Here is a 12,772-nt window from a genome sequence, read left to right on the forward strand (position 1 = left end):
AGTTGCAGGTACATGTAAAGATTACTTTGACGTGAGCGCGATGATTGTTTATTTGAAGTTTCTTCTTCTTCATCCATCTAGGATGGGTTCCAGGCCAGCAGCCTGGGATAGCAAGGATGGACGTCGTTCTTTTCTCGTTTGTTTTCGTCCGTAGTCGGACCCTGTTCTTCTTCTTGATATTCATGTATTGTTCTGATGTGACTCGGATGTAGCTTGTGGCGAGTGTAAGCTAATTCCATATACTCTTCTCTTTAGTACATGTACTTGTAACGATATCCATTCTTGCGAAACAACAAGATGCGCTTCTATCCCTGTCGAGGCCCTCGTGCCAAAATAAGGATAGGATCACATCTTGGGCATTACATGTACACTTGTGGGAGACTATGGTGGAGAGATGGAACATACCTGACCTTGAATCAGTGCACAACACCGTCCCTGAATGGTTTTTAAACCTTGCGGTGGATTGCAATGAAGGGGACTGTCTACGCTTGCTCATGTTGTTATGGAGATGTTGGCATGTGCGTAATGAGATCATTCACAACAAACTGGCGCTGTCTGTGGAGGTATCTCGATGCTTCCTACGGAGATATGTTACCTCGCTCCTCGGGATCCAGCAGTATCCGTGGGGAGTGTTGGACAAAGGGAAGGCGCCCATCTAGAAAGAAGGGGTCGAGCAGCCGTTACCGCATGTGAGAGGCGCTTCACGGCCTCCCGAAGATGGCGACCCCCGCCGCCCAACTGGGTGAAGCTGAACGTCGACGGCTCGTTCTCCCGTGATGATGGAACAGCCGAGGAGGGTATGGTGCTCCGTGACCAGGAAGGGGCCATCATTTTCTCATCTTGTCTCTCGCTTTGGTCATGCCCGGACCCTCTGCATGCCGAGCTTGCTGGATGCATGGAGGGCATTGCGTTGGCCCTCCAGTGGACGAAGCTACCATTCATCATTTAGTGTGACAGCATGCAAGCGGTGCAATTGATCTCGGCGGCGGGCCAAGACCGCTCGCAATACTCCATGGTAGTTTCTGAGGTGGGACGTCTTATGAGTGAAAGGGAGTGTAGTGTGACTCATATTTCTCGAGAGCAAAATAATGTTAGCCACATGTTGGCAAACTATGGGAGATCACAAGACCGAACTTTGATCTGCCTCCGATCTGGCTCGGACAATGTCCCTCGATTATGCAGGGTGGACCTTCTTGGCTCTTGACTAATACAACCCTTTCACCCGCGTAGAAATTATGTTGTAGACTACACTTTTTTTGAACTAGACTACATTTTTTCTTACAAACGCATATATGCGCATCACTTCTTGTAACCACAGATCCTTTTTGAGGGTCGTGTTGTGTTATAAACAAAATACCATTCGGGACTAGCTTTTAGAGGTATATTTTTATAGAAGAAAATCTCTAAGCACCAACACCATTCAGGGCTCGAACACTGGTGAGCTTGCATATGCTCCTTGCATGCCTAGCCAACAGGGTGACACCCTGTTCTTCTCATGTTGTGTTATCAACGGAGTCACACGCCGTTGTGGCACCCGCCGTCGAGATATTATAGTTGGTGTTAGCAGCCAAAACTTTTTGGGGAACGTCACATGGGAAACAAAAAAATTCCTACGCGCACATATGATCTATCCATGGTGATGACCATCTACGATAGGGGAGAGTGTATCTACATACCCTTGTAGATCGCTAAGTGGAAGTGTGTATAAAGCGGTTGATGCAGTGGAACATCTTTGCGATCCAAATCGGAGCCCGTCCCATAATCTCATCATGATCCGTCCTGCGATCCCATCACGATCCATCCCGATCTAGTGCCGAACGGACGGCACCTCCGCGTTCAGCACACGTACAGCTCGATGACGATCACCGCCTTCTTGATCCAACAAGAGGGGCGGAGAGGTAGATGAGTTCTCCAGCACGACGGCATGATGGTGGTGGTGGTGGAACTATTCCGGCAGGGCTTCGCCTAAGCACAGCCGAACTAGACTAGAGGAGAAAACGATCTAGATGAAGTAGAGGGAGCACGTGGCAATTAGGGTTAGGGATGCCTCTAATCCCTCTAGTATATATAGGAGGGATGGAGGGGAGGAGGTAGCCTCAAACTCTCAAGGTTTGGCTAATATTGGAGGTGGAGAAGTCCTACTCCAATCCTACTAGGAGTAGGATTCCTCCTCTCCACTTGGAAACCCTTTCCTCCTCTTCCACCTCTGGGTTTTCTCGAACCTCATGGGCCTTAGTGGGCGCTTAGGCCAGCCCACTAGGGGCGGGTTTGTCTCCTTCCACAGCCCATGAGGCCCCTCGTGGCGTGACACCCCTCCCAATGGTCCCCGGTACCCTCCCGGCACTCCCGGTACACTACCGAAGTACCCGAAACTTTTCCGGTGACCAAAACAGGACTTCCTATATATCAATTTTTACCTTCAGACCATTCCGAAGCTCCTCGTGACGTCCGTGATCTCATACGGGACTCCAAACAACTTTCGGTTACCAACACACATAACTCAATAATACTAAAACATCACCGAACCTTAAGTGTGCAGACCCTGCGGGTTCGAGAACTATGTAGACATGACCTAAGACATTCTCCGGTCAATAACCAATAGCGGGACCTGGATGCCCATATTGGCTCCAACATATTCTACGAAGATCTTTATCGGTTGAACCTCTATGTCAAGGATTCAATTAATCCCATATACTGTTCCCTTTGTCCTTCGGTATGTTACTTGCCCGAGATTCGATCGTCGGTGTCTCCATACCTAGTTCAATATCGTTACCGGCAAGTCTCTTTACTCGTTCCGTAATACAAGATCTCGTGACCAACTCCTTAGTCACATTGCTTGCATGGCTTATTGTGATGTTGTATTACCGAGTGGGCCCCGAGATACCTCTCCGTCATACGGAGTGATAAATCCCAGTCTCGATTCACGCCAACCCAACACACACCTTCGGAGATACTTGTAGAGCACCTTTATAGTCACCGAGTTACGTTACGACGTTTGATACACACAAGGTATTCCTCCGATGTCCGGGAGTTGCATGATCTCATGGTCATAGGAACAGATATATTGACATGCAGAAAATAGTAGCAATAAACTCACACGATCATATGCTACGTTCATAGTTTGGGTCTTGTCCATCACATCATTCTCCTAATGATGTGATCCCGTTATCAAGTGACAACACTTGTCTATGGACAGGAAACCTTGACCATCTTTGATCAATGAGCTAGTCAACCAGAGGCTTACTAGGGACAGTGTGTTGTCTATGTATTCACGCATGTATCTGAGTTTCCATTCAATACAATTCTAGCATGGATAATAAACGATTATCATGAACAAGGAAATATAATAATAACCAATTTATTATTGCCTCTAGGGCGTATTTTCAACAAAACTCCCAGGTTAAATCATTTATAGTTATAAATTCAGGCCATACATACATAGGTCTCCTTTCTTTTACTGTACTTTTGAAGTTTGAAACAAGGTTGCTTGACCTGCCCCTCTTACTAGGTGACAAGCATTCTTAAGGGTTGTGGGCAATGGCAAGAAGGCTAGGTTCTGGCACGTTCCTTATCTTTCTGGTAAAAAACCGAAGGATGCCGCTCTGGGCATCTTCGCCCTCTCTAAGCAAACAAACTCCTGTGTTGCCAAGGCAATGATTAATAATGATTGGATCGTCAAATCAACATGGAAGGGGGATTCCTGTAAACATTATTCAGGAATTCTTTGACCTCTCGAGCAAAACCCAAGAGACCAACCTTATCTCGGACATTGAGGATACCGTTCGTTGGAAATTCACCAATGATGGTTGCTACTCAGCGGCCACTGCTTATCGCATACAGTTTATGGGTTTGATTATCTCCGAGATGCCGAGAATGGTCTGGAAAATTTAAACACCCCTCAAGATTAAATTCTTCTCTTGGCTAGTTCTTCAAGACAAAATTTGGACTTCTAATCGACTGCAACGCAGAGGGTGGCCAAATTGCGGCCTCTGTCGGTTATGCAAAACGAAGCCGGAATCAGCGCTGCATATTCTGTTCAAATGCCACTATACCATAAGAGTCTGGAACACGATTCATGATTGGATGAGCATATAGTCTACAACACCCTCATGGAGTGATCTTCAAACCGTTCGACGACCTAACTATCCTAGGAAGGCGGGAATCTCCCTAAAAATGCTTGTGTGCTAGGAAATCTAGAACGGGAGAAATGCCAGGGTCTTCCGTAACAAAGAATCTTTGGTCATGAGAGTGCCGGCAATAATCAAGGACGAGGCGAAGACATGGGTCATTATCGGGGCTAAACTCATGAGCAATTTAATTACGAAAGAGCGATCCCTTCTTTTTATTGGACCTGTGTGGTCCTGTAAACTTGAAACTATGTCTAAACTTTTTCTTAACTAATGTGATAAGGCAAAGCTTTTGCCTCCGTTTCAAAAAAAAAAAAAAAAAGATGTGCGCTGTGCGCGCTCACACGCTTCCACCACCCACTGCATGGCCCGCGTACGTCCTACTCACTACGACTATAACTAACCTTAATTAACTCGAAATGAAAGTGAGCGGAGCTGATATTATCTCGATTGCTTGCTTAGCTATGCTACTCCCGTATCTTCAATGGGTAATAATAATAACATAAACCCGCCTTCATTCATCCGCTCCGCCCACCCCACCCCAACCCCCGTCTCAAGATAAACTTCTTGGGATTATTTCATTACACCGGTGATCCAGCATGACTTCACCTTTCCCCCGTTGGCCTTCTTTAATCTGCTTGGTGTGATCAGCTCCAGCTCTCTGATAGGATGCTCGTGGTGAACCGTAAGCAATGGCCGGCCTCTCTTTGTTCGTCGTTGTTTATTGGGACGGGGGCGTGGAGATCTTTCGGCGAGGTGTCGCGAGGGTTGAAAATTCAAAAGGGGTGGAGATATTTGGATGCCCATCTCGAAGATACTATCCAGTAGTACTGCTAGTCGGCAACCACCTGCCTAAGCATGGGTGACGGTTTGACAGCAGGCCGGCCGTGCAATTTTCCTTGGTCTGCTCGCTCATGGTTTTATGTAGCTTATCGCTTCCTCCTGTGTCCATCGTATGATTATGCCCACCCGAGTATTCTAGCGCTTCTGTAATACTCTCTCCGTTTCTAAATATAAGTCTTTTTAAAAGTTTTATTAAGATGCTACATACGGATGTATATAGACATACTTTAGAATAAGATTCTCTCATTTTGCTTCGTATGTAGTCCTCTAGTGAAATCTCTAAAACTATTTATATTTAGGAACGGAGGGAGTAGAAAGTGTGAAACTGAATCTCAATCGTTGAGACCGGCTGAGTTTTCTCTTCCGTTGTCGCAAGGAGAAGAAAAAAAGAAAGCATTTTGTAATTCGTGGAACAGTTTGTGCTGCACATTTTTTTATGCTTAGAAAAGCCAGCGTGGTAGGAGTCGTGGGACGACATATGGAGTACTACCTTCGTTCGAAAATACTTGTCCTAGAGATGAATGTATCTAGACTTATTTTAATTATAGATACATCCATTATATGCATTTTTAGAACAAGTCGGACGGAGGGAGTACATTCCAGCAGCCCAGGCAGTATCATGTAAAGAAATTAGTCTAGATATCCATTGGTCTAAATTTAAAGTTCATACAGAAAGATGGGGATCTAGACATCTAGTGGAATGCATGCTTTCAAATTGCCCATGCAATGGCACCTTGCTTTTGAATGATCTCCTCATCCATGACGAGTTGACGACAGCGTTGGGTCCATTGTTGCAAGCCACGGGATCTACTTTTTGCAATGGCCACGAACATTTACGATAATGCGACACTTAAAGTGTGTCCAAACAGGTGCCGCGCCCATCGTGTTTGAGATCAGCATCACCTCTAAACATCATAGTGAGGACTGACAGAAAAGGCACTGTTACGTCCTAGTTGTTCAAGTGGATCTTGTGATACTAATTTAGGAATTAAGAGCTGAAACATTATGCCACTGTGTATATTCAACTGGAAAACTCCTAATTTCTTTTAGCAATAATGTGTACAAAAATACTTGCCCGGTAAATAGAAAAGAAACTTAAAGAAGACATAAGCCTGACGGACTTAAGGGGATGAGAGAACAAAAAATTTATACAGCGTCACTGATAAGAACATCAGACTAGTCTACTTCCCAATTGCACACTGGTTGCCAATGAACGTTCAATATCTGGTCAAAATTCATCATGGTTTGTCGCTTGCTATGTCCGTGTTTGTTCCATGTTTTAGATGGGACCGCAGTGCCTCTGGTTGAAATGGTGCATAACATCCATCTCGACCATCGGTTATCTGCAGAGTTCAGCGCATGAAGCCACCAATAGAGTCCTCCGCATCTCCCTTGATCCTGCACTCGGCAAAGAAGCCCGCTCTCACCGGCCGGTGGTCTGACAACTTGTAGTCGCAGGTCCCATATTGGATTTGTTTCAGGCCCTTGCCGCGCCAAAGAATGCGATCACACCTGCACACGAGAAGTTACACAACCAAGGTCACATTAATTTGTCCAGAAAATCCCATCCCATTTCATGTACATCATTCTGAGTTAGGCATCAAGCTAGCTGACCATGCGGGAGCACGCTTCTTCTCCCCCCGTGCTGCTTCGAAGCACCAGTAGTACTGGTCAGAGTTTGGCTGGTACTTGTAGGTGGGAGAGAAGGTGACCGCCCCTTCCTGAAAGCCCTCAAAAAGCCGCCCCGTTGAGAATTCGGACACTAGCTGCGATACCGGGAGGAAAGGGAAAACATAGTGGTGTTTAGTAATTTTTCTGGTGATATTGTCAAGGATGGCAGATCAGGTTAGCTCAACGAACAATACCTGATCATTCTCTAACAGGGTGGACCAGTTCTTAGCTTTCACCAGCAACCTTGTCTCAGGCTCTTCCAGTGATATCCTATAATTCAAGTCACCGAGCAAAACTACTTGGCTGCACAGATGATAAAGGAAACACAGAATAAATGTCATGAACAAATCGTCGTTACAAATTAAGGCAAAAAAAAAAAGCAACGCAGATAGTAACTTATGTATAGTATCATCTAGCATCTTGCTGGATTCGTACTTCTCAGTTGGGATGCCCTTATGTCACATCAAACTAAGGACTAAAGAATGCAATCATTGGAATAACGTCGAAGCTAATCCAATGCATAGGGGTTAATATACGTGATTGTTTGATACTAGAGCACAACTTTTAAAGATGCCTTGGGATTGCCTGTTGAAGAAATTTGAGAGGAAAACCAAAAGCAAAAGATACAGGAACACATGAGGTCAGTGAGCTGGGATACTGTAAACTTACTCGTGATCGAGGATTTTCTTTGGCAGTTTTTTATTTCCACCACCATGAAATCTCGTCCTTGCAAGTATATCCGCTGCATCAAAGTTCCTCAGCAGCACATCCCCTTGTTTGCCACCTGAAGCCAGGTGACAACAAACAACACAAAAGCTCGTCTCATGCAGCATAAATCGAACTGATACTGAACCCTGAAATCCACATATCAACATACATGGCCAGCAGTCATGAGATTGTGTAGATGGATGATACACACTTCTTAATACGCATGCATGCAAGCAGTGTGTACCTTGTTCCCTAGATAGCCCATGATACCTGAACCAACGCATGACACATCCAGATGGTTAACGTATGACCTAAGATTGCTTCTCACCCAGACTGAGGTGAAGATGCCCACCATCTGCTTGCTCCTGATGCATATAAAGCACCCCTCTTGTGCAAAGCTTTCCATTGCACTACTATTTGTAGTCGTATGCTGCAACTGTGCTCCATCTCGTGTCTTCTTTTTGTTTAGTGCCTTCCCAATTAGTGAGTTCCACTTTGTAGAGATACACCTCTTGCTAGGACCAAGCACATTTACTGCATTCAGTGGCACTATTTCTTGGAACCTAAAACACCATCAGCACACAATATTATTCAGCTAGAACTAAACAGCACTAATAACATTAGATGGGTTGCCACTTAGCATGTTGAACTGAACTAGATACTCACCCTAGAACATAGATGTCGTAGGAGTTAGCTCTTGTATCCAACCAATCCTCCAAGTCCAGATCATTTGTTGGTGCTATGCCACCGATATTCCACGTACTAGCAAACACCCTTCATGTCCACAAGAGAAATTGTCAGGAACGAGATGCAATGAACGAACTCGGATGCTATCAGGTATACCACAAAAATCACCTGTATTTCAGTGTATCCTGCCTATCCAAGGGACTCTTTCCCAAGGTGTCATCCACTATGCCTGAAACATCAGAGATGGATTGATGGCCATGTAGCTCCTGGTGATGCAGTATCTTATTTGTCGTCATCCTTGGCAGGATGATCTAGAAGAAGAACATCAGATGTTATATGCTTCAACTCTGCAACAGAGAAAAGAAAGGCGTAGTTACAAATGCATGTCGGCTCACTTGTCCAAACTTCCTGTTCTCTCCCATGTTTTGATAGCCTACTATGGGCAAGGAAGAGATTGTCTTGCTGTCTAATAGTGGCATGCAGCAAGTAATCATAAACACAGCGAATGCTGCAAATATATAGCTGAGCAAATGGGCAGGAAAGTAAAGGGAGAAAGCAGTAGCGATGTTGACAGAGTTGCAAGTCAAGGAGGCTTCTCATCGCTTCCACCAACTTCAAAATGTTTTTTTCTTCATTTGTGCGAAACATAAAATGTTCACATGATACATAATTGGTCCAGGACATTTAAGCTTTCTGTAGACCAATTAGTTGACTGCTGGTTCTGGTCTTAACAGAAGATAACGGCTGGTTTGTAATTTTGGCGTCACTCGTGTCAATGGCTCTATGTTAAAATAATATAAATAGTACAAAGATATTACAGGTAACATCAGGAGAAAATTAAAAGATCAAGTGGTATAAGAAATAATGTAAATATGCAATCCAAAGTGTTCTGATAGGCAAGCTACACTGTCAAGCTTGATTGGCTAGGGAAGAAACCAATCTGCTGGGTGGGAATATAAAAAGGCCCACTTGTGCAACTTGCTTACCTAATATATATTGTTATTATTATCTGTTTGTGATGACACCTTTGGTTTTGGCACAAAAACCACAAACTGGTGTTTCAACTTTGCTAGAACTTGGACTTGTATATGTAACTATTTGCATGTGTCCACTATCTGAAAAGATCTCAAGACTACGTTTCTCGGAAGGAGAAAAGGAAAGATAGAGAAAGATCTCAAGGTTGTACCAGCTTTGTGCCATGGTGTGGATAGATCCTGCAGGTGGCATATGGCACATAGACCCAAAAAATCATACTCCCTCCGTCCGGAAATACTTGTCTTAAAAATAAACATAATGAATGTATCTATAACTAAAATAAGTCTAGATACATTCATCTCTAGGACAAGTATTTTCGGACGGAGGGAGTATTGGTGTCAATGCGCTCAATTATGTGTTTTTAGTAACATAAATGTCGCAGTAGGCTTACCTCTGCCTGAATTCCAAGTGGAAGATATTACATTTGATAGTTATCAGGTTGGGCTTCTCTTCACAGAGAAGAAAAACAATTACTACTCCCTCCGTTTCGTATTAATTGACGCTCAAACGGATGTATCTAGACGTATTTCAGTGCTAGATACATCCGTTTGAGCGTCAATTAAAATGGGACGGAGGGAGTAATAGTGAATTCATGGGCTCCTTTTCACAGAGAAGAAAAACAATTACCAATAGTGAATTCATGGGCTCTTCACAGAGGAGAAAAAAAATTACTAATGGTGAATTCATGGGCTCCTGTTCACAGAGGAGAAAAACAATTACTAATGGTGAATTCATGGGCCAGGTACTAGAGATAAAATGAACAGAAAAACCCATGTTGTATATTTTAGTTCTAGCGGTCATGGAGACACTACAAGTTGGTGATTTGACAAAAGAATCACAAAAGAGCAATAAAAAATAAAAAAGGGACATCAAAAGAGACAAGCAAGCACCTCTAGGCAAGACTAGTGCCCACCGTCCATTTCCCCGAACAACCAAATTGGAGGCTGCTAGCTTGTCCCATGTTTCTTCATTGGACAAGGCACCATTCTCATGAAACCATCATCGTTCTTTTTGCACCAAGGAAAACCAAGGCAGGAGTAGGATGGTCCCGAACCAGAAGAGGAAAAATTGTGTCCGTGCATTTCTATTGAGAGACCTAAGTACCTAACTACATATTGGAATGCAGCCGCACACAGCTGTGGGAATCTAAAAGCAGGTTTGTAACCACATGCCCACATATATCATCATCCTGATCCTAGTAAATGGACGGTGGTGGTTCCCAGCGAGTCTCCAGTTGCATACTGTCGGTACTAGTAGAAGGTTAGTAGCTAGATAAACATGCAGACAATGTATAAGTCGCCAACCCTTGGGTCATGAGATGTTGTGTGCATGTGATAGCTTTTTGGAAATTGTATGCATAATTTTCTGTATAGTACTGATAAACAGGTATATACCTTTTATCTATAAACAAGAACAAGAAAAACATAAAATATTTCTGGTGTACCTCCAGTTCGAAGTATATGAGATTTAAAAATAAATATTGGACTTGGAAGTACTAAACACACAAAGTAAAGAGTTGCTGATAAACTACTCCCTCCGTTCCAAAACACTAGATGTTCTAGGTCTGCCCTAAGTCAAACTTCTTTAAGTTTGACCAAGTGTACAGGAAATTTTGCTAATATCTACATCAAACATATAAAAGACAGACCCAGTGCATAGAAGCTCCCACACATGGTGGGGTCTAGGGAGGGATTATAGGAACCCAGTCTGACCCCTGCGAAGTGCAATGCAGAGAGGCTGGTTCGAACCCAGGACCTCTTGGCACAAGTGGGGAGGACTTCACCACTGTGCCAGGCCTACCCTCTACAACATCAAACATATGTAGTATGAAAATATATTTTATGGTTAATCTAATGAACTAATGTGGTGTTGTAATGTTTGTATGGTTTTCTGTAGATTTGGTCAAGGTTAAAGAAGTTTGACTTCGGACAAACTTTGAACTTCAAGTATTTCGGAACAGACGGAGATTTTACCATAAGTCAATATTATAAGCACACAAAACAGATAATTAGATAAATGGTACAGTAAACAATTGTGCAAGCAACCTTGATGAGATCTTGACAAAGAATGGACTGGTACCAGCTCACTTGACTTGCATGGTCAACTTGAAGATGATGACCGTCTGATAGGATCATAGTCCCTCCGTTCCTAAATATAAGTCTTTTTAGAGACTCCACTACCGACTACATACGGAGCAAAATGAGTGAATCTACACTCTGAAGTATGTCTATATACATCTGTATGTAGTCCGTAGTGGAATCTCTAAAAAGACTTGTATTTAGGAACGGAGGGAGTATGTGCCAGAGACTATGACGATGAAGATTGAAGAACCACGAGCACGCGACTCAGAGGTTATCTACAGGTCAGCTTACTTACATAATTTGAGTAGCATAACTCCAATAACAGTTGGTTTCCACATCGATGTGATCATGGTTCTCATAATCCAATAATAACTTACGTTATTCAACTCCGAAAACATGATCAGATCTGAGCTAGATACATGGTGTCTTCTCTTTTATGACGATGGTAGGAAACCCATTATAACTTCAGTAATATGAAGAAATCAAAGTTCAGCAAAGGAGATGTCTGCTTGTTCAACTGTCACTAGATGCCTTCCATAAAATGGATATGAACTATATATTTTTGTGTATATGCAAACAAGTGATCAGGGTTTCTGTGGTCAGTGACAAATAAGAATGTCTGTCTTCTGTAAATATCAAATAACACTTGACCGATTGCAGCCTTTTCTGAACTATTAGTTCACTGCATGTGCCTAATTGGCACTTGTTACACAACCATGTCCAAAATCTCTCTATTGGTAAAAAAATTCTGGTGCATAATGCTTGCCAGTTGCCACAACGGCGCTATGTGAATATCCACTTTATATAAATTAGTGTATATCACCAAGAACTTGTGAAGAGCAGTTCTATATATTTGCAAATTGATACACCTTTTTACAATAGCATAACTGATGACAAGATGGACACTGAACTGCACCTTTTTTTCTGTCAAGTTGAAGTATTTCTACCACTTTGATTCATATTACTTGTCGCTCAAACGGATGTATCTAGCACTGCAATACGTCTAGATACACCCGTTTGAGGCTTTGAGTGACAAGTAATAATGACCGGAGGGACTATTATAATTATTGGAGATGAGCTGAACTGTACCCAAAATGAACTGTATTTGTTTCATATAAATTAGTGTATATCAATCAATAACTGGTCAAGAGCAGTTCAATATGTTGTCGAACATTTTACTAATAATAGCATAACTGATGAAAAGATGGCCACTGAACTACACATTTTTTACTGTTATAAGTTCCAGTTGCAGTATTTCTATATTATCATTTACTGGAAATTAGCTGAATCTGTATCTGTTTCAGAACCCATCGAACACCATGTACACAGACAAACGATGTATAAACCAAAATTTCAAAGGAAACAATGCATGCTGTTGTGGAACAGAGGGGGTACCTCAAACCTCATACAGATACCTAATAATAGTTTAGGTACAAATTTGTGAACAACACTACCTGCGAGATGCACAAAGAAATAGGGTTGAATTTATGATAGAGATGGTCACACCACATACACGAGAGCGGCATATTTGCAACCAATAAGATGAGAATCTTCCACCCCTTTTCACAAATTAAAAAAGATATAGCCATGTCTGCATAGCTGGTACAGGAGGGACTTCAA

At 42.9% G+C, this 12,772-nt stretch overlaps 1 protein-coding gene across 3 annotated transcripts; it reads right to left on the bottom strand.

Annotated features, from left to right (window-relative positions):
- Window positions 1-5,988: 5,988 nt before the first annotated feature.
- LOC123395929 (type IV inositol polyphosphate 5-phosphatase 9-like) lies at window positions 5,989-11,264 on the bottom strand. Of its 3 annotated transcripts, none has more exons than XM_045090954.1 (8): window positions 11,117-11,264; window positions 8,205-8,383; window positions 8,016-8,123; window positions 7,594-7,912; window positions 7,311-7,495; window positions 6,836-6,944; window positions 6,585-6,736; window positions 5,989-6,482 (listed from the first exon to the last, which is right to left on the bottom strand). In XM_045090954.1, exons 2-8 carry the CDS (start codon window positions 8,330-8,332, stop codon window positions 6,323-6,325), a joined length of 1,161 nt encoding a protein of 386 aa, XP_044946889.1. In that variant the 5' UTR covers window positions 8,333-8,383; window positions 11,117-11,264; the 3' UTR covers window positions 5,989-6,322. The 3 variants fall into 3 exon arrangements, with proteins under 3 accessions (XP_044946889.1, XP_044946890.1, XP_044946888.1); XM_045090955.1 differs by lacking the exon at window positions 11,117-11,264 and adding an exon at window positions 9,962-11,100; XM_045090953.1 differs by lacking the exon at window positions 11,117-11,264 and adding an exon at window positions 8,432-9,580 and having other exon boundaries at window positions 8,205-8,347.
- Window positions 11,265-12,772: the final 1,508 nt, after the last annotated feature.

Source organism: Hordeum vulgare, chromosome 5H, assembly GCF_904849725.1.
Source record: "Hordeum vulgare subsp. vulgare chromosome 5H, MorexV3_pseudomolecules_assembly, whole genome shotgun sequence".
Taxonomy (NCBI): Eukaryota; Viridiplantae; Streptophyta; class Magnoliopsida; order Poales; family Poaceae; genus Hordeum; species Hordeum vulgare.